Below are 23,751 nucleotides of genomic sequence, written 5' to 3' on the forward strand. Positions count from 1 at the left end.
TATGGAAATGAATGCCTTAAATTTAGCTAATCATTAGGCATCTGCAGGCTTCCCTGGTGGCGCAGTGGTTAAGAATCTGCCTGCCGGTGCAGGGGACACGGGTTCGAGCCCTGGTCCGGGAAGATCCCACATGCCGCAGAGCAACTAAGCCCGTGCGCCACAACTACTGAGCCTGTGCTCTAGAGCCCGCGAGCCACAACTACTGAGCCTGCGAGCCACAGCTACGGAAGCCCATATGCCTAGAGCCCGAGCTCCGCAACAAGAGAAGCCACCACAATGAGAAGCCCGCGCACCGCAGCAAAGAGTAGTCCCCGCTCACTGCAACCAGAGAAAGTCCGTGCGCAGCAATGAAGACCCAACGCGGCCAAATATAAATAAATTAAATAAATAAATTTATTTAAAAAAATAGGCATCTGCATGTCACTCTTGAAATTCATCCTGTAAGAAGGCAGAGCTGTGACTGACAGAAATACACTTTCACTGTATTTCATGCATAAGTTCAGATCAATCTGCATGTAGAATGAGAACAGGCCTGTTCCTCACCTGCCTTGTGGAGGCTGATGGATCGCAGATTAGGAAACAACCTAGCCAATGAATCATCAGGCTCCTCGATAGCATTCAAATGGTTGTTGGCCAGGACGAGGGTATCCAGCGAAGGAAACATAACCCCTAACTTGCGTATTTCAGTCCAGTCTTGGAGGTTATTGTCTGTTATGTGTAGTAGCTTAAGAGAAGGACAGCAAATAGAAGGGCAAGACACTGCTTCATAGTCATTAAGGCACAGGAAGAGCTCCTCCAAACTGCAGAGGAAAAAGGAAATATTGCATTGTTCAAAGCAGTTAAGGTTCTACTCTGCACCTATTTTCAGTCATTCAATAAATACGCGCCTACTACGTATGAGACTCTGCTGGGTGTTGTAGAGAAAATTATAAAGATGTCTTTCTGAAGCTTAAAGCACAGCTGGGAAGACAAAACCTAAAACACATAAAACAGCAGAGAATGATAAAACCCAGTACTAAATTAATTTTGTGCTTAAGTAAATAAGTGCTAAATGAAGCAGCACTAACTGTAAGTACAACAGTACTTCATATAGGAATAGGATTGAAATTGTGGTTGGCATAGTCAGGAAAGGATGCATGGCCTTGAAGGAGGGGTAGACTTGGGTAAATTGAGAGGACACAGAAGGAAATTCTAGAAACAACATGAACAAGTATTTAGAAAAAGAAATAATGACTACCATTTACTGAATTCCTACCCTGTGTCAGGTCCTGTGCAGGTGCTTTATAGACTGTACTTCTATTTCTGCAATTTTATAGACAATTATGTTCATTTTATAGACAAAAGCTTATCAAAGGTCATAAGGATAGTAAGTAGAAGTGGGATTTAAAAGCCCATTCCATGCCATGCTAGATGTTGCATGCAGTGAGAAAACCAATCTCATTAGAGGGAGAGTGAGAAACTAAGATGGAATAAGTAAGTTGAGACCAGATTCTGAAAGGCTTTTATAATTTCCATATTTAGACAGTCGAGGAGACTACAGCTTCATATATTTCTTTAAACTACTTCCTTTTAATATTTCTGTGCATATACAAAGATAGATACAAACAAAACATAACAGAGCATTTCTAAGCTGACAAACAGAAGTATAATTTCCTGCTTAAATTATTGAAAGGAATACTAGGTCCTTTTTCCCATCATGCAAGCTAGGCACTTAATCATCTGAGCGTTAATATATTTTAGAGACACTATGATTTTTTTTTCCTCCCAAGGAAAAGTGCTAAGGCAAAATTCTGGAATCAGGTAATCAGAAGATTAAAATGGAAAAAGGCTGGGTTGATCTCGAAACGATAAGTGCTTCTCAGGGATATCTTCTCGCCAAAGGATGACATATCCCATGTCTTGGTGCTACCCAACACTGAACAAGTATTCCAATGAAAATGCTACTAGATTACCCTCACAGCCTCATTTAATTACTTCATTTTTCTAACCTCATTCTCCATTCAATCTGCAGTTCTAGTATTTCTGAGATGGGAGACCAGCAGTAACTCTATGTACTAACACAGACGGCAACATGGCTCCCTCTCCCATCATGCTCTCTGGGCTTACTCTGGTAACTCCTGCAGTATCGTGTGGACTGTCTCCCAAGAAGCTTTGCTGTTGTTGAGAACAAGTTTTCGAACCCTGGAGAAGGACCCAGCACACGTTCTTTCTAAAACCGATAAATTCAGAGGGTTGGAACTCAGGTTTAGAAACTCCAACTGGGGAACATTTGACACAATTTTACTGACCTGTGGAGAAAAAAAGGAAAAGCATATCAGGCAGTAATCAGAGCTTTTAAACAACAACCATACTCAAGAAAACCTAAGTGAGTGGGTCTCCGGGCAAAGGGCCATTTACATTATGGAGTCCTATTTAGTGATGGTACCCGCAGAGAGGCATAAATAATTGCAACAAATCATGGCAAATAATTTAATCTCTTTCTATGAAATAGTAGCATAACTGAAAATTAATGGTAGAAAAGAAAAATTTTTCATGTTACCTTTGGCAAAGTTTTTGATTCTACTCTGTATAATATTCTCTTTGATATCACTACATGATATTTTGGAGAAAAGATCATTTAGATGACATTTTAGGCTACAAGTTTTAAAGAGCTGGGATTGGGTCATGTACAGTAATTCTCTTTGAATATCTCCTTCCTTCCATCCTCAGTAGAATATTAAGGCTAATTGAAGGTTTATTAAAGACTACATGGTAACAATTCAGGTATTCAAAATTGATCACATAGTCACAATCACTTGGAAAACAGTTTTGGCTTGGTTCAAAGATGCTCCAAACTTTAAAATATATTTACTCAGAAATAAAAAGCATCCATAACTATATTACAAAAGAGAAAACATGATCATCAACTTAATGATTTAGCTAGCAACTTGGTAGACAGAAAAAAGAAAGGAAATGAGCTTTACTGATTACTGACCTTAACTATTTGCTCTGCATTGTACTAGGTTTTTAAAATATAACTTATTTCACTAAATTCTCAAAACAACTTGCAAGGTAACTAATATTCTTTTATTTTAATAAATGAGGAAACTGAGGCTCGGAGATGTTAAATAATTTGAGTAAGGTTTCAGAGTCACAAAAGCCAAATCTAGGATTTAAAAATCAGAGCCATTGTTCTTTCCAATATACCACAACAAGTAAATCATAAATATAACCAGAAAAAATGAAGAACTAGCTTAAACAAGTATGATATAAACACTAGAAGCCCAGTAAATGTATTAAGCGTCAATCAGCCAGGTGACACGGTAACTAGAAGTTATGAAAAAAGGAGTAGAACAGAATAGTTAGGATTGGTTTTAGAATCAGAAAACCTGGACTCAAAGCGGGTTCTAACACTTCCTAGCTGTGTGGTTTGACCAGTTACTTAACCTTTCCACATCTCAGTTTCCTTATTTGTAAACTAGAGAAAACAGTTCCCACCTATTTTACAGCATTGTTGGTAGGATTAGATGAGATACATGTGTAAAGCACTTAACAGTGGTTGGTACATATTTTAGAAACTTGTTTCCTTACCTACTGCCCAAGAGAATGTAAAAGCAGGGATAGTACTTACCTGGTTCACTACTGCAAAGTGGGCACTTAATGTTTGTTGATTAAATTAATGGCACAAAACCATTTAATAAATGTACCTATGACTAATAGGATATGTACAGTATGAACCAGTATCTCAACCCTGATTATATGTCATATCACATTTATTTAAATATGTCATATTTAAAATCATTAGTAGAATTTAAAAAATATACTGATTCCCAGGAGCCACCATAAACTCTTGAATCAGAAGCTTCACAGGTGGGACAAGCTTCATGGTTGGGACCTGGATATCTGTTTCTTTTCAGAGCTCCATAGGTAATGACAAAAATGTATCCAGTGTCGAGGACTATGGGGAGAAAGAAAAGGGAGTCTGTACTTTACATTAGGTCTGTGTACTATGTACTGTACAGTTTAGGAGCTCTAAAATCAGTGAGAAGTAAATTAATTCCAAGGAGGTTCGGAGAAGTATGTCAGAGGGAATGGTCTTCACACACACTAGTTCATCTATTCTAACACACCCTCTGAAGTAGTACCGTATTTATTTTCATTTTATAAATGAATAACTAAGCTATCTTTCAGAGGAAAATACACTAGGCTTCAGTTTAAAATATAAGAGATTCATATCAGTCAGCATATATTCTCCTGTTTGGTCTCTTCTGAGACAAAATGGTAACAAGCATTTGTGTGATATATGGTTAGGATCTGGAGTTTAGTGTGTGGCCACAACACAGCTAAACAGTCCACACAAGGACCAATCCTTCACTGCAGTCTACCACCTGGATACCAATATATGAAGAAGGCCTTTCATACATAAGATGATGACTAGCTATGCTTCACCTCTTTTTTTTTTTAAACATCTTTATTGGAGTATAATTGCTTTACAATGGTGTGTTAGTTTCTGCTTTATAACAAAGTGAATCAGTTATACATATACATATGTTCCCATATCTCTTCCCTCTTGCATCTCCCTCCCTCCCACCCCTCTAGGTGGTCACAAAGCACTGAGCTGATCTCCCTGTGCTATGCGGCTGCTTCCCACTAGCTATCTATTTTACATTTGGTAGTGTATATATGTCCATGACACTCTCTCACCCTGTCACATCTGCTTCACCTCTTTTAAGGGCAAAAAAAAGATGAAAAGGAATTGTGCTCCAAGTACAGCATGGAGAATAACTGCTAATTATAGTGCAACCCTAGTTAAGTAAACAACACATAAACCTTTGCTAACCACAACCCTTCATATTTTATTTTTGTAATAAAGAAGAAAACATCCCCCAAAATGGATACTATCAGAGTCTTTGAAGCAATTTCTGAAAGAATTCCCAAGGCTAGCAGATACATGATGTGATCTTCTTCATAGTCTGCATCTGCACTGCTGTCCAATGAGAATAAAGATTTAAAATAATGACTCATTAGCCCTAGAATATCTTAAACAAGATAAAATTGGACTATAGTTTAATAATCCAAGCAGGAAAAATAATATATGTTAGAAGTAAATATTTTCTTTAAAAGGTTAAAATTAAAAAGGATTTTGTGTAACCTTAAATTAATGATAATATTCTGGAAAATATTGTATTCATTACACAGGTAAATTTATTCATGGTAGAAAATGTCTTAATAGTAAAGGCTATTATTATTCAGTGAGTGTCTAGGGCAGTATACTGACTTCTCTTTTTTAAATTCTAAAAATAAAGACTTCTAGCTGGAGTGAGTTCAGGACACTCATGTGCAGAAACATGGAGATGAATTTAGATCACCTTTTAGATCTCCAAAACTCTATGATTTAATAGGGGACCCTCTACTCTGACTTTTGAAAAGGAAGAAACTAAAGTTTTAAGAAAAATGGGGAAAGGGTAGTAAGATAACAATCTGTAATTTATACCCAAGCTATTCTCTATCTCACCCATGGTGAATTCCTCCCTCCTCTCAACTGCTTAGCGTAATGTCTTTTATAAAATGGTTTTGATAAGGAAAGGAGGAAAAAAGAGGTACCTTGGGAAAAGTCAGACAAAAATCTACTTAGCCAAAAAATTCAAATCAAAAGCTAAAAAATGCATCATTTTTTTTTTATACATAGATGCCCAGTTTTAGATGGATGGAGACAAATCTTTGCCTCTCCCCAAAGTATTACACTTCTCACTCATATTTATATTAGTCTCTGAATATAAAGCAGCCAGTAGTTTAAACTATAAAAGAAGATACTCATAACATTAGTGATCATTCAAAAACACTAAAAGAACCAACTAGATTATTCTGTTCCACGTTGGTATATCAAATACTGGCTGAAATAAACTTAGTTAATGGCCAGGGACAAATGATCTTCTAGGTAATCAAATACACGGGTTGCAATGGGTTGAAATGTAATGTCTTAAAACTGTGACCTATGAGGTATTTTGCAGCTTGGCAAAGAGTTTAATCAATCCTAAAAATCAATATTCTTTCGTTGTCAGTACTTCTCCCATCTCTCTGTGTTCTGATATATATTCTAGAAGATTGGGATCAACTACAGTTAAGGTTAAGGACAAAACATAAAGGAATGATGAAAACAAAAATAAACGGAAACCTGAAAGGTAGCAGCAACAAACATTCATTTGAAAACTGCCTGAAATCAGACTATAGGGCACTTACAGGAATATACAAACCGAGCACCAATAGAGTACAAATAAACATGTGACCCTCTGGCTGTATCTGTCAATGTGAGCTGGAAAATTTTCAGTGGAGACCTTTGTCTAAGCAGAGAAAAGGCTGAATTACCTAGTGTAAACTCTGTGTTCTGATCCATGTTGACACACATTGTTCTTCTGAGGTAGCAACTATATCACTATTAAACTGTTTCTACCAGTTAGCAAAAGCTTATGTATGTGGTCAAAGTATAGGTGAAAGCACAAAGCACAACACCTTTATGAGATTTTTACTCCCAAAGAAATAAATTTAGGGGAATCAGCCTGTGAACATAGGAGCTGAAATGATTCAGGGTAAGAGTTGGTCTGACTTGTCACCCATGCAGGTCAAAAATCTCACCAGAGGTTCAGCAGGACTACTGAGGGAATTGTGGAGAAGGAGGACTAAGAAGGTAGTTCTTTTTGCATCTGTGCAGTGTGGACAGAGCATGCATGTCAATTAAGCATCTCAAAGGACCCAGAAGGCACAGATTGCAATTTGTTGAACAGTGAACTATAATAGTTGTTTGGATAAGTAAATCAATCAATAATTACGTGGACAAATAGAGGTTGTTTCTTGAAACAGCCAAGTAAATCTGTATATATTAACACATGACTTAGAAATCAAGTGACGTGCATCTCAAAGAATTTTGGTAAACATCTTAATAAAAATAGGAAATATAACTGGTAGCACAGATACCAGATTAAACAAGACTATGAAATAGATGAATATAAGAAAAGCTAAAGAAAAATGGGTTATAGATAGATTTTTCTTAAACAAGAAAGCTGTCTTAGAATCTGTATCACATTTAATATCTACCAAGTGTCTCGATGATTAATTTTATCAACAGTCCTGTCTTATGGATGATGAAGGATTAAGTGAATGTCTTAAGATCACAGGAAAAGTTAGAACAAGTGGGCCTGATCAAACCTGAAGATACAATCATTTATTCATTAAGGCATTCAGCAAACATTTGAATGCCTAGAATGCCAGTGCTGATGATAAAAAACAAAACCCTGAATGAGCTCACGGTCTAGTAGGAAAACTGTCAAGTAAGCAAGTGATTGTCCTACAATGTAATGAATCCCTTTATAGCAACATGATACAGGTGTTAGGATAATCTAATTCTGCCTGAGTGAGAGTCAGGGAAAGTTTGAGAGGAACAGCAACTTGGGCCAAGTCTTGAAAGATACACAGGAAGCAACTGGGTAGACAGAGGAGAAAGAGAACAGTAGATTTAGAATGAATAAAAGCAAGGAAGCTTTTCATGTCCAGATTTATCATGAGCTGCAAGAAAAGCACATGGCTAAAGATGGAGATAAAACTCTAGAAATAGCAAAGGGCCGTATGATAGAGGGTCACACTTAGAGAGTTCAGACCATAGTTTGGAGGTGGTGAAAAGCAGCTAAGGAACTTGAAGCAGGAGAGTTTCACACTCACACTTCATTTATTAAAAGGAGTCTGGTAGCACCGTAGAAGGTTAGCTTAGAGGAAGCAGAGTAAAACCAGAGTCAAGAAAACCCACTAGGACACTTTTCCAAACAGGAAATAAGAACCTAAATTAAGGCAGGAAATTAAGTAGGAAGAACTATTTCTCTCTTATTCTTAAGGCTAGCTTCTATCAGGTCATGTTATAATCAGGTAGGTAATGTTATATATAATAATAAAAGAAAATGTCATAATACTTTTATTTGTGCAACTTGGTTTAGAGTTACTCTGAGGTCAAAGGCATCAGTTATGTCAAATTACCAGTGCAACTTAAAATAAGGAGAAGTTCTAAAAGATTTGGAATAAATTTCAGTAACAAGAATAAATATTTTTATAACCTTAGTTTCGAGCTCCAGTAATTTTTATGTCAATTTATAGTAATAAATGTTGAAGTAGTAGCAGAGAATGGGCACAGGATGTGTAAACTAGTGAAATAGTAGAGCATTTAATGCACTGTTAGCAATCTAAACCTCTGTGGTCTTATTAACCTCTTGGTGCCTGGAATAAAGTTCCTCAGTGCTTTTCACATTAATGAAAAACAAATCAGCAATAACAAAGTTCATTGAAAAATCACCATAGAAACAGTTGAAGCCGTCAGTTATTTCTCTTGAGACATACAGAGAAGAATCTCAAGTGAGAACCAGAATTCAGCAGCATACGTAACAACATAAACAATAATACAGTGAGTTATTGCTGCACTTCACAAAATGCAGCAGTATAAAAACTTTACCTCGTGCCAGTCTTCGAGTTTGTTGTCAGAAAGATCTAGTTCTGACACATGAGCACAGAAGGCAGCAATTTCTTTTTCATCTCCTGCACAGGTTATTCCACAGCTGTTCAACACCAGTACACTTGGGAGGTTGAGGCGATCTGAATCATGGGAGAAACAAAATACTTTCTACGTCAGCCTAATTCTTGTCTACATACATTCAGCCACCAGGAATCAAAATCAAATTGTGTGAAATTACACAAGGACCTTGAAAATACAAGATATGCTGGGATCCAAGGGTACTGAATTCTAAGGGGAGACAGCCAAATATGGGCCAGGAGGAGATCAGAAGTACTAGACCAGTACCCCCAAAAAGTCCTGGAGGCTTCACCTCCTGGCAGCATTGTTTATCCCAACTACCAACAACAGAACCATCATCCATGCTGTCACCTTATCATGTGACACTAGATCCATGTGATTCATGTCAGGGCTACCACTGTGTTCTTATTGGCCTCGATTCTTTCTTTTTTAAATTTAGTTCAAAAGTATCATTCTGGATAGCTCTTTTCTCTCTGTCTGATTTGTATTTTCACCTTTTGTTGCCTTTGGAAATTATCTCAAACCATTAGACAGTCTATCTGCTAAACCACTTCTGTTCTTCAAGTTCATATCACTCAAGGAGTCTTCCTCGCTTACGTGGATCCATTTAAAAATCTATATCTTTCTCCCATACTTGTCCATCAATCATTCCCCTTTCATATCCATGTAGAATTTGTCCCTTATGAAAATGACTTTTAAAAATATATAATTATAATGAGAGAAAATGTTTTAGAGTCTTAAACCATTCAATGAATTCAGTCAAACTATTGCTTGTTCAAAAATACGTCAATACCACCTCAATAAAGCAAATATCAAAATAAAGTGATTCACATGAATTTAAAAAAAAAATATGTCAATAAAATCACTCTTCCTATCTCTAATAAAAAGGATAAATATGAGAATTCAACCACTCTTTTCCCACCTGGTATAAAGCCAAGGCTTACAAAAGTATATTTCATTAATGGAAGCCTCAAATAATATGAACTTTCAACTTAGTACTTTTCACAGAATCAATTTTCTCAGAATGGGAGTGGATCCTGAAAAAAATGACCAAGTAAGAAGTCCACTTCTTTCTGCTGTTTCAGTTTATATGGATTGATAAGATAGTTGCATTGAGAAATAATAAACATTCAGTAACCTTTGGACACAGGAACTAAAACACTGTTCAATATTAATCTCCCATAACTACAAAGAATACTTCCAATAAGTTAATTACAACATTAAGCTAAACTGCAAACCAAAAACACACCTTGCACGTTTCTAGTTGTAGATCTTTGCTCACATAATAATCTCCCTCCTAGAATGTCTTTATCTCCTCTCTAACCAAATTCTACATTCTTGAAGGGTTAGTTCAAATCTCATAGCTTTGAACCCTTTCTTGATCATATAAATTAACTCTCTAAATTTCTTTCCCAATCACTGTGCCATTCATTTGACTCAACATAAACTACCTTGTGTTATTATATATTTTTGTAAATGTGAATATGTTGTAATCCAATAAGCTGTAAGGTCACTGAGGGCACAGGCCAGGCTTGTACCATCTGCACCCTCTAAGTTCCTTGAAATATTATCACTCAAATATTGCTCTCACCCTATGAGTGCAACTAAAATACCTTTTGGCCAATCTGCAGGAAAATAAATCCTTCCAGGTTTTCAAAAAAACTGAACTCACAGCAAGGGAGAAAGACTATTCAACTCATAATTCAAAATAAAGGGAATCATTTGCAAATAAGGCAATATTCTGGTTTAATGTCCTAAGTAAGCTCCAGTAAATAAATGTTTTAGGCCCCATCTTTCTTACCTTTCATAGGAGAGCCCTGAGGTGTGGCTGGCACATGGACTCCCATCCCAGGCCCACGGCGGTAAGGAAAGTTTTCAGGACTATATTTTTCACATAATACTTGCATAAAACTCCTCCCACTAGGTTGATCCATCTTCCTTTCCTAAAATTCTACAAGAAACCAAGAAATCATCAAAATTTATTTATTTACTCATACAAGAAATATTTATTGAGAATCAATTATTTATAAGGTACTAAGCTAGGCACTGCATACACGTAAGACAGGCAGGGAGAAGAGTTAGATGCTGCAAAAATACAGGGGAAAGATGATGAGGGCCCAAAGTGGTACAGTGGTAGTACAAATAGATTTAAGATCAACTTAGAAAGCAAGCTTTTCAGGAGTTATAGGGGCTGAGGGGAAGGTGGAGTCAAGGCTGACCCCCAGGTTTCTAGTACAGGTGATTAGGTGACTAGTGACACAACTAAGAAAAAAGAAAATATGGAGAGAACTAGTTTTAAGGAGGAAATTGAGGAATTCTATTTTATACATGTTCAATCTGAGGCATCTGTTTCAGGGGAACAGTATGAAGTTGGGTGAGAAATGTGAGCTAGAGGCAAAGATTTGGACCTCATCAGGAAATATCATGAATAAGAATAGTAGGGCACTAGAACTCTCTGGGACACTGATATTTAAGATACAGGCAGAGGAAGCAAAGTCATGACGGAAAAGTAAAAAGGATGATCAGAGAGTGAAGTGTACAGCCAACATTTTGAGAAGTTTTGGTAAGAAGGGGAGGAAGAAGATGGGCTGATAAGGTAGGCAGGAACAGGAGAGAGTACAGGATTGGGGGCAATTGCCAAGATCTTTCCTCTTAAAACAGGAGAGAACTGAATATGGTTATAGATTATAGAGAGGCAGCAAGTACAGCTGGAGAGTCTGAGAATGACTACTGGTACCTGGTCCTAGGATAAACCAGCAGGAATGAGCATTAAAAAACTTCTAAAAGGCTGTTTGGTATGACCCAGATCGTACTCCAAACTGTTTACCATTGGTGGTGATGTATTTACTTCACTATGCTGCACTGGTTTACTTTTGCTTATACAGTTTAATCATACTGAATGTTAGGTATTTTTCTCATGCGATTGTCCTAACTCCACCATTACATTATGAAGGGGAGCAATGCTATGTGATTCTACTTTTTCAGTATTGATTCATAGCATCTGGCAGAGTACACTACACACGGTAAAGGCTCAGTAAATGCTGCTGAGAACTAAAATCACGAGCCTCCAGTATGCTGAGCAGAAGAGCAGAAGATTCAGGATGAGGAGGGGGTTTAAGTCCCGCCCGCTTCTACCACTTAAGAGTTTTGTGCCATCAGGCAAGACGGCGTATTTCTCTGGGACTCAAACGTCTTATTCTGTAAAATAAGATATTAATATCCATACTGCTTGGAGTTCAGCATTACTGTAGAGCTCTAAAATGTACAAGTGCACTATTGAGATTATAGGGCTCTTGTAAAGCTCTAAAACACACAAATGTTATTAATTATAAAAGGAATTTGTAGTATGGTAGAAAGCACATAAAGAGAAAACTTAGGCTCTGTCATTTACTAGCTGGGTAAAACATAAGCTAGTTATCTAACCTCTCTCTACTTTAATTTTCCCACTATGGATGAGCTAAAATTTTCCTCTTGGGTTTGTAACAAGAATTTGAAAAGGGCATAAATATAAAAGTGGTCTTTAAACTTGTCCCATTTTCTAGATTACTACCAGGACCACGACTACTGTACTTTGTGAAATCAATTCACAAATGCCTAGAACACAGAGTAGACACTCATTGAGCACATGTCCAAAAGTTTTACCTGTACAATTTATCAAAGTTTAGACTATGTAATACATTTCATAACAAGTATATCACAAGTCACCTTGAAAATATAGGGCTGCCCTCGGTCAGGGTCATCATTTGGGAGCTTAAGAACAGAGCCTGTTTTGGGACAAGAGAGTTTGTTCTTTCTATCCAGAGTGGTAAGTATATGCTGCTGTCCTCTATCCCAGCACTGTGTCAAAAGTGAACTGTGTGGGTTCATCTAGGACTCCAGGAACTTTCCGGTGGAAAGGTTCTTTTTCAATGTAAAGTCATCACCAACAGCAGACAACACAGAGCAGGTGCTATGCCACTAGTGACAGGCATCATAGTTCTTATCAAAGACCTGTCTCAAGCAGAATGCCAACAGAATTTTCAGAAATGTTTAATAAAAAGTCAAAGAAGTTACATTGCTATCTTCCATACAACTGGCAGTTCAAAAGAATAAAAAGTGTGTGGGAGGGTGCTGAACTGTCAGTGTCAAAATAATAGTCACCGAGTTTAAATAGCATCTTTTAACTGGAAGCTTCAGAATCACTTAAACTCCAACCTCTTCAATCCAAGGGCAATAATCTTATACACAATTTAAATATAGACAAGCTGAGTGTGGAATTAAAGAAACTTCAGCTAAAATTGGAGTCTGGACAGACCTATAGGCAGAGCCCTCACCCTTGCCATGCAACATTAATTACTGCAAACGGGAAGAGATGCAGGGCTACATCTCTGACAGGAAAGTGTTGCCTACTTTACTATCCAGCAGGAAGAAGAAAACTCTTTGCTCAATGACAGCCCAGCCAATCAGAGACCACAGCAGCCAAACCAACCTCCACACTTTGGACTCCCAGCTTCCCCCAATGGACTCTTTGGTTGTAACACGCTCCCCCTCCCCTCATTTCCCCTATAAAAGCAAGTTCCCCTTCCTTGTTCTCTGGATTTGCCTGTGGTCTGCCACAGTTTGCATACCTCAAATTGCAAATCCTCTGGCTATTCCCAAATAAACTGGTTTTTGCTGGTTAAATAACTGGCTATTATATTATTAAAATTGATATGAGGGATGGTGAGGTTAGAAACATAGGCAAGTCAAAATAAGTGTTAGTAAGCAAGCAATCATGGGAACTTAAAAGTTACTCCTTATGGCCCCATGCTTTCACAATTCTTCCAAATAGTCTGCTTTTTTTTTTTTTTCCTAAAGACTTAAAAGCAATGCCAGTCACCTTCATTGGTCATTTTCCAGGATACTCTATTGGAACAGCATTCCAGGCATGCAGATAGTGTACACAATAATACATGGGTTTTGAATTAGAACATTAAGATTGCAAAATGGATCAGTGACATAAATCCACTCAAAATCTGTTGTGGCAGTTGGAGGAGGAACAGTAGGTGGGAAAGGAAAACTGAAAACCAAACAGATTGAAAAATGAGGACATACAGGACGGAAGATCTTTAACTGGAGACTTTTAAAAGGTTTTTTTGGAGGTGGAGGGGTAATCTATGACTTTCTGGAAAGAACCAGTGTCAAATAACATCTGACTACCTTCTACAGTTGGCAGAGGTCTAATACATTTGTAAAAGTGTGCTGAATTGGTGCTTAAAGCCAGGGAGCCAGGAATCTGGGCTGATGTTCCTTGGTTCCATTACCAAGTCATGGAGTGTGCCTGCGAAAATCTCAACTCCTTTGTGCCTCACATCCTGACTATAATATGCTTTCATAAAGCACTTGGTAAAAGTGCAAGTTGGAGGATAAGGTGCTCAGCCCAGTCATCTAAGTAACCTCAATCGCTATCAATTTGTACTTTCCGTTCCCAAGGTCAGGTCAAAATTAGTATGAAACTCAACACAATTGGAAACAGAAAATAGGCCATGTCTGACCACGAACAGTGGAAGAGATGCAAGATATAGCCTTATGCTGGCATGCAAGATCAATATTTACTTCACCAAAAAATTTTATGGTAAAGTACCACACTTCATAAAGTGGGAAGACTACCAGCCTCACTCACAACTTCCAAGAAATATAAATACTACCCCAGAGTCCCAAAACATGCATTTTAAATCTTACAAAAAATAGGTTTATCTGCCTATATATGCATAGACTACCTCCAGGAGGATAAAATAGAAATTAGTAAAATTAATACCTGTGGTTGACTCCAAAGAGAGGAAATGAGGAATAAGGTGAAAAGGAGATTTCCTTCTCACTGTTCAACCATTTGAACCGCCTGAACTCACCAGGTGCATACACACCCTTTTTTTCCATACATTATCTTTTCAAAATACAAAACATTTTTAAGTGATTTATCTGGGAATGACCTAATAATTTGTCAAAGTGTTTTTTAAGTCCTCATTATTATCAACTGTCTGTGAAAAAAATGCCAAACTCGACCATGTGAAATATATAATATTAATAATAACTTTTAAAGGAACTGGGAATTCAGGAAGAAAAGAGAAATAAAATGGGTGGCCAAACGCAAATACTTTTGTAAAAGAGCATTGGTAAAGAAAAAGAAAGCAGAACAAAACACATCTGAGCCTCAGAACTAAACTACAATCAGAATGAGAGGTAGGGTTGAGAAGAAGGGGGGAAAATGATTCGTGGTACTCTCATAGTCATTACCGTGGCTTTAACAAGGGCAAAGCAAAAGCTCCACTATGAAGTGTACAGAGGGGTGGGAAGAACACCCTCAGATCTGCCATGTTGCTTCCTTTGCTAGCCAAGTTAAATGTGTTAATAAAAGTTACCCAGATAGTTCATCCAAATTACCCAAATGGTATCCAAACTACTGCGACTCTGGAACAACAAGGGCCCCAGCAGGCAGAGGTTACAAAGCCATAGCCTAAGGATACTGGGGAGCTTCAGGCCTCCCAGTTGCCTCCTGCTGTGGAGACTAACAAAAGAGTGGGGCGTCCTACAGCAAGATTCCACTTACTGGAATAATAAACAGTTGGGAACTGATTTAGAGTTCTAAAAAATAAATTGCAATAATTCAAAATATGCATTAATGTAGGATGAGGCTAAACACCCAGGAAGAGTTTTCATAGCATAAAAATAATAGAAAGGAGGGAAACACTCCCAAGTAGCTTAAAATTATTTTCAGTCATTTGACATGGACCCATTTATATACAACTAACCAATCTCATCTATTCATCAGAGAAGGGCAGAAAAAACCACACTCTAAAAGCTACCTGCCAATATTTTGCTACCAAATATGTGAAAATAAAATTTAGGTTAAACATTTTGGCCAAAGGCTCCACAATTTCACCTTAGGGTTCCTTTGGTCAGATGACATTTCATTCCAGGCATTTTTCTCTTCTCAGGTGCCTATTTCCTTTACAAGACAACCTGAGAATAAGAATTTCTTTACCACTTGTTTAATAAAAATGGAGACAACAAATATATCTCGTTTTCTCTCTTTTTTGCATCTTATCAAGTGGTTCCAAATAGGCTTATTTGCCCATTTATTCATAAAATGTGTGCCCTCACAAAGCTTACAGTCTCCTGTGATTCCACTCAACAAACATGAACCAGACACCCAATCTGTGCCAAGCTAAATACTAAAGAAAGTGAGAATGAATAAAATCCAAATGCTGCCCTGAGGGCATCCAAAACCTAGAGGGAAATACAGGAAGATAACGCATACCTGAAATAAGCCACCCAGAAATAGTGAATTCAAACACAAGAAGTGATTAACTTTTTGGAAGTATGATCAAGGAAGTAGGAGGTGAATCCTGAGCCATTTTGAAAGATGACAAAGATTAGGTTAACAGGGTGGAGAAGAGCATTCCAGGCACAGGAAACAATAGAAAATAAACCAGCACAAGAGACATTAAGCGGTATTGCCACAACATAAAATATTTGTGGGGAGCAGGGGAGACAGGAGATTCGACTGAAAGGTGGACAGTAGTCAGCTCATGCCTGACCTTGCTCAGGTTTGACTTTATCCTATAGAGATAAAAGTAAGAAAATCTTTGACAGATTGCTGTGAATATTGTGCAAGGATGGAGGTGACCGATCTTTATGTAGAATATCAAGGGGTCAAAAATGATGAGAATTTTAAAATCACTAAAGGACTGGGCAAGTAGGAGTTTGTTTACCTTAGTGGAAGCACTTTCAGTACAGACAAGGGGGTAGAAACCATAGTTTAGGGAGTTAAGGAAGTAAATAAATGAAGACAGTAAGTAAAGACCATGCCTTTGAGAAGCTTAGATGAAAACAGAAGAGATGGGACAGTTGATGAAGAAAAACCAAGTGTTCAGAGAGAGAGAGCTGTTATATCTTGTTCTTTTTTTTAAAAGAACAAAAGAGGAATTTATAGGCTGAGTTTGGCGGGTAGGGGCATGGAGCAGGTCAAAAAACTAACAAAACAAAGCTAAGAAAAACAAATATCATATATTAATGCATATATGTGGAATCTAGAAAAATGGCACAGATGAACCGGTTTGCAAGGCAGAAATAGAGACACAGATGTAGAGAACAAATGTTTGGATACCAGGGCAGGGAAGGTGGGGGGAGAGGGGGGTGGTGGTGGGATGAATTGGGAGATTGGGATTGACATATATACACTAATATGTATAAAACAGATAACTAATAAGAACCTGCTGTATAAAAAAATAAAATAAAATAGAATTCAAAAGTAAATAAATAAATTAATTAATTTTAAAAAAACAAAAAACAAAAAAAACAAAGCTAAGGAGGAAAATCTGGATAGCATCAAAGAATCTCTTAGTATTACTAGCTTTCTCAATTTTTGGAAGTTTTTTTTTTTTTAAGCCCATTTAACTTTTACTTTATGGACTTCTAACCTCATCCCTGGAAAGCTTCCTTTTGTGAAAGACCTCCACTATATCTAAACCCTGCCAGATTCTTGGACGTTTTAGGTAGCTGGGACTTTAGTTTGTTGTTTTGTTTCCTAAATCTTTCTGATCCTCAGCAAAAGTGTACCCAATAAAACATAATTACTCTGGGAAAGCAGATGTGTATTTTACATATTTTTACCTCCAGGAAAGATAAAAATGAATGAACAAATAAAGGAATGGAGAAAGAAGATGTGGTGCATACAGACAATGGAATACTACTCAGCCACAAAAAAGAACAAAATAATGCCATTTGCAGAGACAAGGATGCAGGTAGAGATTATCATACTAAGTGAAGTCAGAAAGAGAAAGACAAATACCGTATGATATCACTTATATGTGGAATCTAAAATATGGCACAAATGAACTTATCTACAAAACAGAAACAGACTTACAGACATAGAGAACTGACTTGTGGTTGCCAACGGGGGTGGGATTGACTGGGAGTTTGGGGTTAGTAGATGCAAACTATTAAATTTAGGATGGATAAACAACAAGGTCCTACTGTATAGCACAGGGAAGTAAATCCAATCCCCTGAGATAAACCATAATGGAAAAGAATATTAAAAAAGAATATATACATGTGTATAACTGAGTCACTTTGCTGTACAGCAAAAATTAGCACAACACTGTAAATCAACTATACAATTAAAAATTAAATTCAAAAATAAAGGAAAAAAGGGTCTATTGATAAGCTTTTTTCTAAATAACTGCTTTAAAAACACTAGCGATATACATTCTGAATTTTTAAAAATTACCAACTGAAAATAAGCAAAAAACCTATAACCCCATGTAGATGTAGTTTCACTTTTCATTAGCTAAGCTAAGCATGTAAATAAGTGTTACCAAAAAGCTTTTCTTATCTGAAGCATATTTAGAGCCACAGCCATACCAGGAAGCTTTGGTTGGCAGATTTAGAGAGTAGATTAAAAGCCTGAGGATGCACTTTATGGTGTATATTTCTTCAGACCATTCTTTCCATGCTATGTAGATACATGATTTTTACACAAAGATTAAATTACTTTTAGATATATAGCTCTGTAACCTGCCTTTTCACTAAACAGCTCATGAAAAACTTTCTATATCCATAAATATATACATATACAATCATTTTTGAAGTCTGTAGAGTATTGCATTAACAAGCTTTTGCAGCTGAACTCATGAATGACAGCAATCTCTCCCATAAAAACACATTAAAGACATTGTCCAAGTCAACATACTTAGGCTAGACAGTCTCATTCTGTATGGCACTTCTACCTTCACTTATCATAAAGTACATATACCTACAATTCTATCTCAGTTACCTCCTTGAGCATTATGTAATATACCTAAGTGGATGCCTTCTCGGGATGAGAAGTAAGGAAAATAAACTAATTCTAATAACCTTTCAGAACTCTTCTGTAGAATTATAGTTTACTAATTCACAAATTGACTCTGAGCATGCCAAGTGCAAAACTTGAGCGTAGCTGATAAGTCCATTATCATAACACACCACACCACCATGATTTCACACCCTACTATGAACCACCCTATTTCTCAAAGTCTCCTTCTCAACTGTATACTAAACTATAACCAAGTGAAATAATGTAGCACATCAACTTTTCTTGGTAGATTTTTTTTTAATTAAAAAAAAAAATTTTTTTTTTTTAAATCCAACATTGCCAAATGAAATGTGAATTCAGACTCCTGGTCAGTCCTTGAATTGGGCTATTAGTAGGGCACTGTTACCCTCTTCACTTATCACAGCACTCCTTAAAAGTGCCACAGGTATTAAAATATCTAACCCAAATTCTTCATTTCATTATATTAGCGGCACCAAAATATCTAAAACTGTGACTCTACGTTATCAGTGAGTACGGCCCCAGAGCTGTCTGTATTTTCTACTAAAGAACTATACTGCATACAAGGCACATTTGATGTTGGACAAAAGACAAAGTTTTCTCATCTACAACTGCAAATTAGCAAACAGGACTGATTCTCACGCTAGTAGTCTATTCTACGTAGCACTCGAAATTTCTGATGCAAATGCACTAGCCCAAGAATTTTATTATTTTGATGAGAAAGTATTTGAGAGGAAAAAAATTTAAGAAAATACTACTATTTAGATGTAAGTACCTCTTTGTGTGAAAATATTTCTAAGAACTTCTTTCTTAATTCCTGTACCTTCTAACTGTCCAGAAATGTTGGCTTACACCAATTGTCTATATCCTTACGAAATTAGGCACTTTAGAATGCAGAAAAGCACTTTCCACCAACTTTCAGCAATCACAAGAACAACACAAAAACTTTAATATTCACCACACCCCTTACTTCAATAAATTCCAAGGAGAGTCCGCCCTTATCCCCCTTCCCAACCCCTTCACAAACAAGTCTGCATCCATCCCTACCTTTCTATGTGGCCCAGATTCAATTTGGGAAAATCTCAAGGCTTTTATGTTGCACTTACTCGAAATTCAGGAGTAGAAACCTTTACTCTTGAATCGATGCTCCCCAAAAGCTGAGTGTCCCCAAACTGAGATTAACAATCATCTGAAAGCCTAGTAATTTTCCACAACCATCTTCTGAAACAGACAAACTGACACTTATCTCTATCTACAGGACATGAAACTAAGGTGACTTGCTCAGGTTTCTGTGGCCCAACCAGCATGCTAAGTCATTCTTTCTGTATCCCTAATCTGTTGAGCCATGCTGTCTTCACTAAAGAAAAAAAAAAAAAAAAAAAAAAAAATTCATGTCAACAGTTGTAGCATCATGCACAAATCATAGAAATACAACTTATTAAAATTTATGAAAATCATTACAGCCAAAATACCTCTTGTAACCATATCAAAGTAACTGAACCACAAAACTAAGCAGCAGTACTGATTGGTCTAGTCACCAAAGGGGAAAAAAATATTCTCAACTTCCCTTTCCTGCCAAAAAGCAATAAATATTAGTTTCTCGAATGGATTGGTTTTCATCAGAAGAAAATTGTATACACATGCTATCTTTCAGCTCTGAATGCACAAGTTTAAGGTCAATCTGTTCTATAAACTCAGCTGTCTATAGAACAGATTACCCCATCATCTCTACTTGTGAGTAACTACAGAGGCTATCAAGTTAAAGCAAGGCCTCATTAGGAACGGACTACTAGTTCATCACCCTGCAGTCTTCTAGAGTTTACAGACCATTCTGGCTCACAGCGAAGAATTGCCAGAATGTAGACATCAGCCACACAGAGAGGTTGCCAAAGTTTACAGGTTATTAAAAAAATTCACTAGCCCTTTTCATATTTAGTGCTATAGTAATGTTATTGCCCTGTGTTGATATTGCCTAGTGGTAATAAGTGCTGGTTCTAGAACCAAACTGCCGGGATGTAAATCATGACGGACTCCACCACTCCATTTGACTACAAGGAAGTTACTTTGGTTTCTAAGTCTCCACTGCCTCACTTATAAAAGGGGTAACAGATAGCCCCTAACTCCTAGCTCATAGGGTTGCTGAATGAATGGAGATAACATGGGTAAAACAGGTTTCATTCAGTGCTTGGCACATGGAGAGCACTCACTAAATACTGGCTTACTATTACTCCTACTGCTACTGCTACCACTGTTACTACTCCCATCACAACCCAGTGAGCATGGCAGCATTAATGTAGGGCTGGGGACTTATTTACAGATTTTGCTAAATAGATTTGATCTAATAGTTTTTGGTCCTGGGCCTATGCTAATTAATGCCAATTAATGATTCAGGCAGTAAAATGTCTGACATTTATAATGTCACTCCTCCTTAATTAGAAGATCTTCCCTTCTCCACCTGTCTAAATTCTATGCATCCTTCAAGGCCCTACTCAGAATATACTTCGGAGGTGAAGCCTTTTCAGATACCTCCTGCCGTAATGATCTGTTTCCTTTGAGCTGAGCTCATGGTAAATATTTATTGCCTAAAATATTCAGTGGGCAATTAATCAATCACATATTGGCATGGATTCTTTTCATTTTTGTCCCTTTATTAACTCAGGCATAGTGTTGTGATTTTCTTTTGTTTGCTTTATATCCTTAGACTGTGTAACTCTTGAGGGTAAGAACCATATCACAGTGCTTCTTTCTACCTATCATGGACTGAAACTTTGCACATAATTGGCACTCAATAAATATGCTAATCAGTGAGTTTTCTAATCGCTTCTGATTGTGCATATCAAATGTATTTTATAAAGTATGAAAAGCAGGTGTATTAATAAACTCAGCTCAGAGTAGTTACGAACAAAAATGCATCAGAGCCACCACTGAATTACTATTATGTCTACCTCTCCATGGGGATTCCAAAAGTAAGAGATCACATGATAGGGCACTGAATCAGTAACAGAGCCAGAAATACTTGCTTCTGAGCACAAGCTAAATTCTTCTGCAAAAACTACAGCCACGGTAGATTTAATACTGAATATATAACTTTGGTATCTATACTATACTATATGTCTTATATGCAAGAGTTAATCATTTCTGCCATACTTCAGACCAATAGGCACAGTGCAGTAACTAAAGAGGAATATATGCGCATTGCTGGTGAGACTGCAAAGCGGTGCAGCTGCTGTAGGAAACAGTATGACAGTGCCTCAAAAGATTAAACATGGATTTACCATATGATCCAGAAATCCCACTTCTAGGCATATACCCAAAGAACTGAAAGCAGGGACTTGAATAGCTATTTGTACACCAATATTCATAGCAGCATTATTCACAATAGCCAAAGGATGGAAACAACCCAAATATCCATAGGCAGATGAATGGATAAGCAAAATGCAGTACGTACATACAATGGAATATTACTCAGCTTTGAAAAGGAAGGCAATTCTGACACATGCTACAACATGGATGAACCTTGAAGACATAACACTAAGTGAAGTATGCCAAACACAAAAGGACAAATCCTATGCAATGCCACTTACATGCAGCATCCAGAGTAGTCACATTCACAGAGACAGAAAGTAGAATGATAGTTGCCAGGGGCTGGGGAGAGTGGGGAATAGGGAGTTATTGATTAATGGGTACAGAGTTTCAGTTTGGGGACAAAAAAGTTCTAGACGTGGACAGTGGTGATGGTGGTACAACAATCTGAATGTACTTAATGCCACTGATCTGTACATTTAAAATTGGTTAAAATGGTACATGTTATATATATTTTACCACAATAAAAATACTTCAAAAAATAGGGAATAAATATGTAACACTAAAAAAAAAAAAAAGATAAATACAGGTCAAGTCCAAAATGTCTGGTTCTTACTCTCTCAGCACAGTTATCAAATTAATGCCAACAATTCACTTAAGGATCTTAAACAGTAAGTGAGGGATAAGTTAGCCAAGTCTCAATAAACGTATTTTGTAGGAGATATGATTTATAATGTATATAATCTTACATTTTTCTTGGATTCCTTTACTGGTGTTCACATAGAAAAATGTCACTAATGGATGAGGGATTAATAGAGTTAACATTTAAACTACAATCTCCAAAGGGACCTGCCTTTATAAAATGTATGCCTTAAGTTACTAATAGTACCTATGAGAAAATATGATCCTCATATAAGTCACAATAATAAGGGTTTAATAATCTGGACTTGTTTCCAACATTTTAAGAGTCATGATTCTTTCCTAAAATTCTTTATTCATTTACCTATAACTAAATAACAATACCATGTTATAAATATAATAATAAAAATATTCTCAAAAATGAACTATCTTCATTGAGATAATGGCATCCGTCAACCAGAACTTAGTATTTGAGAGATTCATTGCATTAAATCATTATTTTAAAATAAAATGTTATAAATATATGTCTAAGCATAAGAGGGAAGGGAGAGTGCTAAAGTTCCTGAAAAACTGCCTCCCCAGACTTCATAATACAGTTGAGCCTCATTATTAGCAAATTCTTTATTTGCAAATTCACCTACTCGAATTTGTAACCCCAAAATCAATACTTGCAACATTTTCACAGTCATCTGCAGATATTTGCAGAGTAAGAAAAAATTTGAGTCACCTGACAGACATGTACATTTCCAGCTGAGACAGAACAAGGCGTCGCTCTGCCTTCTTGTTTCAGCTCTCATACTGTAAACAAGTGTCCTTTTCACGATCTACTCAGTGCCAGGTTTTTCATATTTTTGTGCTTTTTTGTTGATTTTACTATTGAAAAAGGCCCCTCAGTGCGATGCTGTGTCCCTAAGCACAGGAAGGTTGTGATGTGCCTTATGGAGAAAATAGGTGTTAGATGAGATTTATTCTATCTAACTATAGTGCTGTTCACTATGAATCCAAAGTTAATGAATCAACAATATATATTGAATAGGGTGTCTTTAAACAGAAACACATATAAAACAAAGTCAGTGTATATATGTCCACACCACTCTCTCACTTCGTCCCAGCTTACCCTTCCCCTTCCCCATGTCCTCAAGTCCATTCTCCACGTCTGCGTCTTTATTCCTGTCCTGCCCCTAGGTTCTTCAGAATCATTTTACATATATACACTACCAAATGTAAAATAGATAGCTAGTGGGAAACAGCCGCATAGCACAGGGAGATCAGCTCAGTGCTTTGTGTCCACCTAGAGGGGTGGGATAGGGAGGGTGGGAAGGAGATGCAAGGGGGAGGGGATATGGGGATATATGTATATGTATAGCTGATTCACTTTGTTATACAGCAGAAACTAACACACCATTGTAAAGCAATTATCCTCCAATAAAGA

At 37.0% G+C, this 23,751-nt stretch overlaps 1 protein-coding gene across 1 annotated transcript in view; it reads right to left on the reverse strand.

The window, feature by feature from the left end:
* The window catches only part of TBCEL (tubulin folding cofactor E like), a 68,567-nt gene that overhangs the window by 37,138 nt on the left and 7,678 nt on the right, over positions 1–23,751 (reverse strand). The window contains exons 2-5 of the mRNA XM_068554589.1: positions 10,350–10,499; positions 8,471–8,610; positions 2,107–2,288; positions 544–800 (exon numbers count right to left, since the gene is read on the reverse strand). Of these exons, the coding sequence (XP_068410690.1) occupies positions 544–800; positions 2,107–2,288; positions 8,471–8,610; positions 10,350–10,482 (712 nt within the window). The 5' untranslated portion in view covers positions 10,483–10,499. The remainder of the gene's footprint in view (positions 1–543; positions 801–2,106; positions 2,289–8,470; positions 8,611–10,349; positions 10,500–23,751) is intronic.

Source organism: Eschrichtius robustus, chromosome 11 (genome assembly GCF_028021215.1).
Source record: "Eschrichtius robustus isolate mEscRob2 chromosome 11, mEscRob2.pri, whole genome shotgun sequence".
In the NCBI taxonomy this organism is placed as follows: domain Eukaryota; kingdom Metazoa; phylum Chordata; class Mammalia; order Artiodactyla; family Eschrichtiidae; genus Eschrichtius; species Eschrichtius robustus.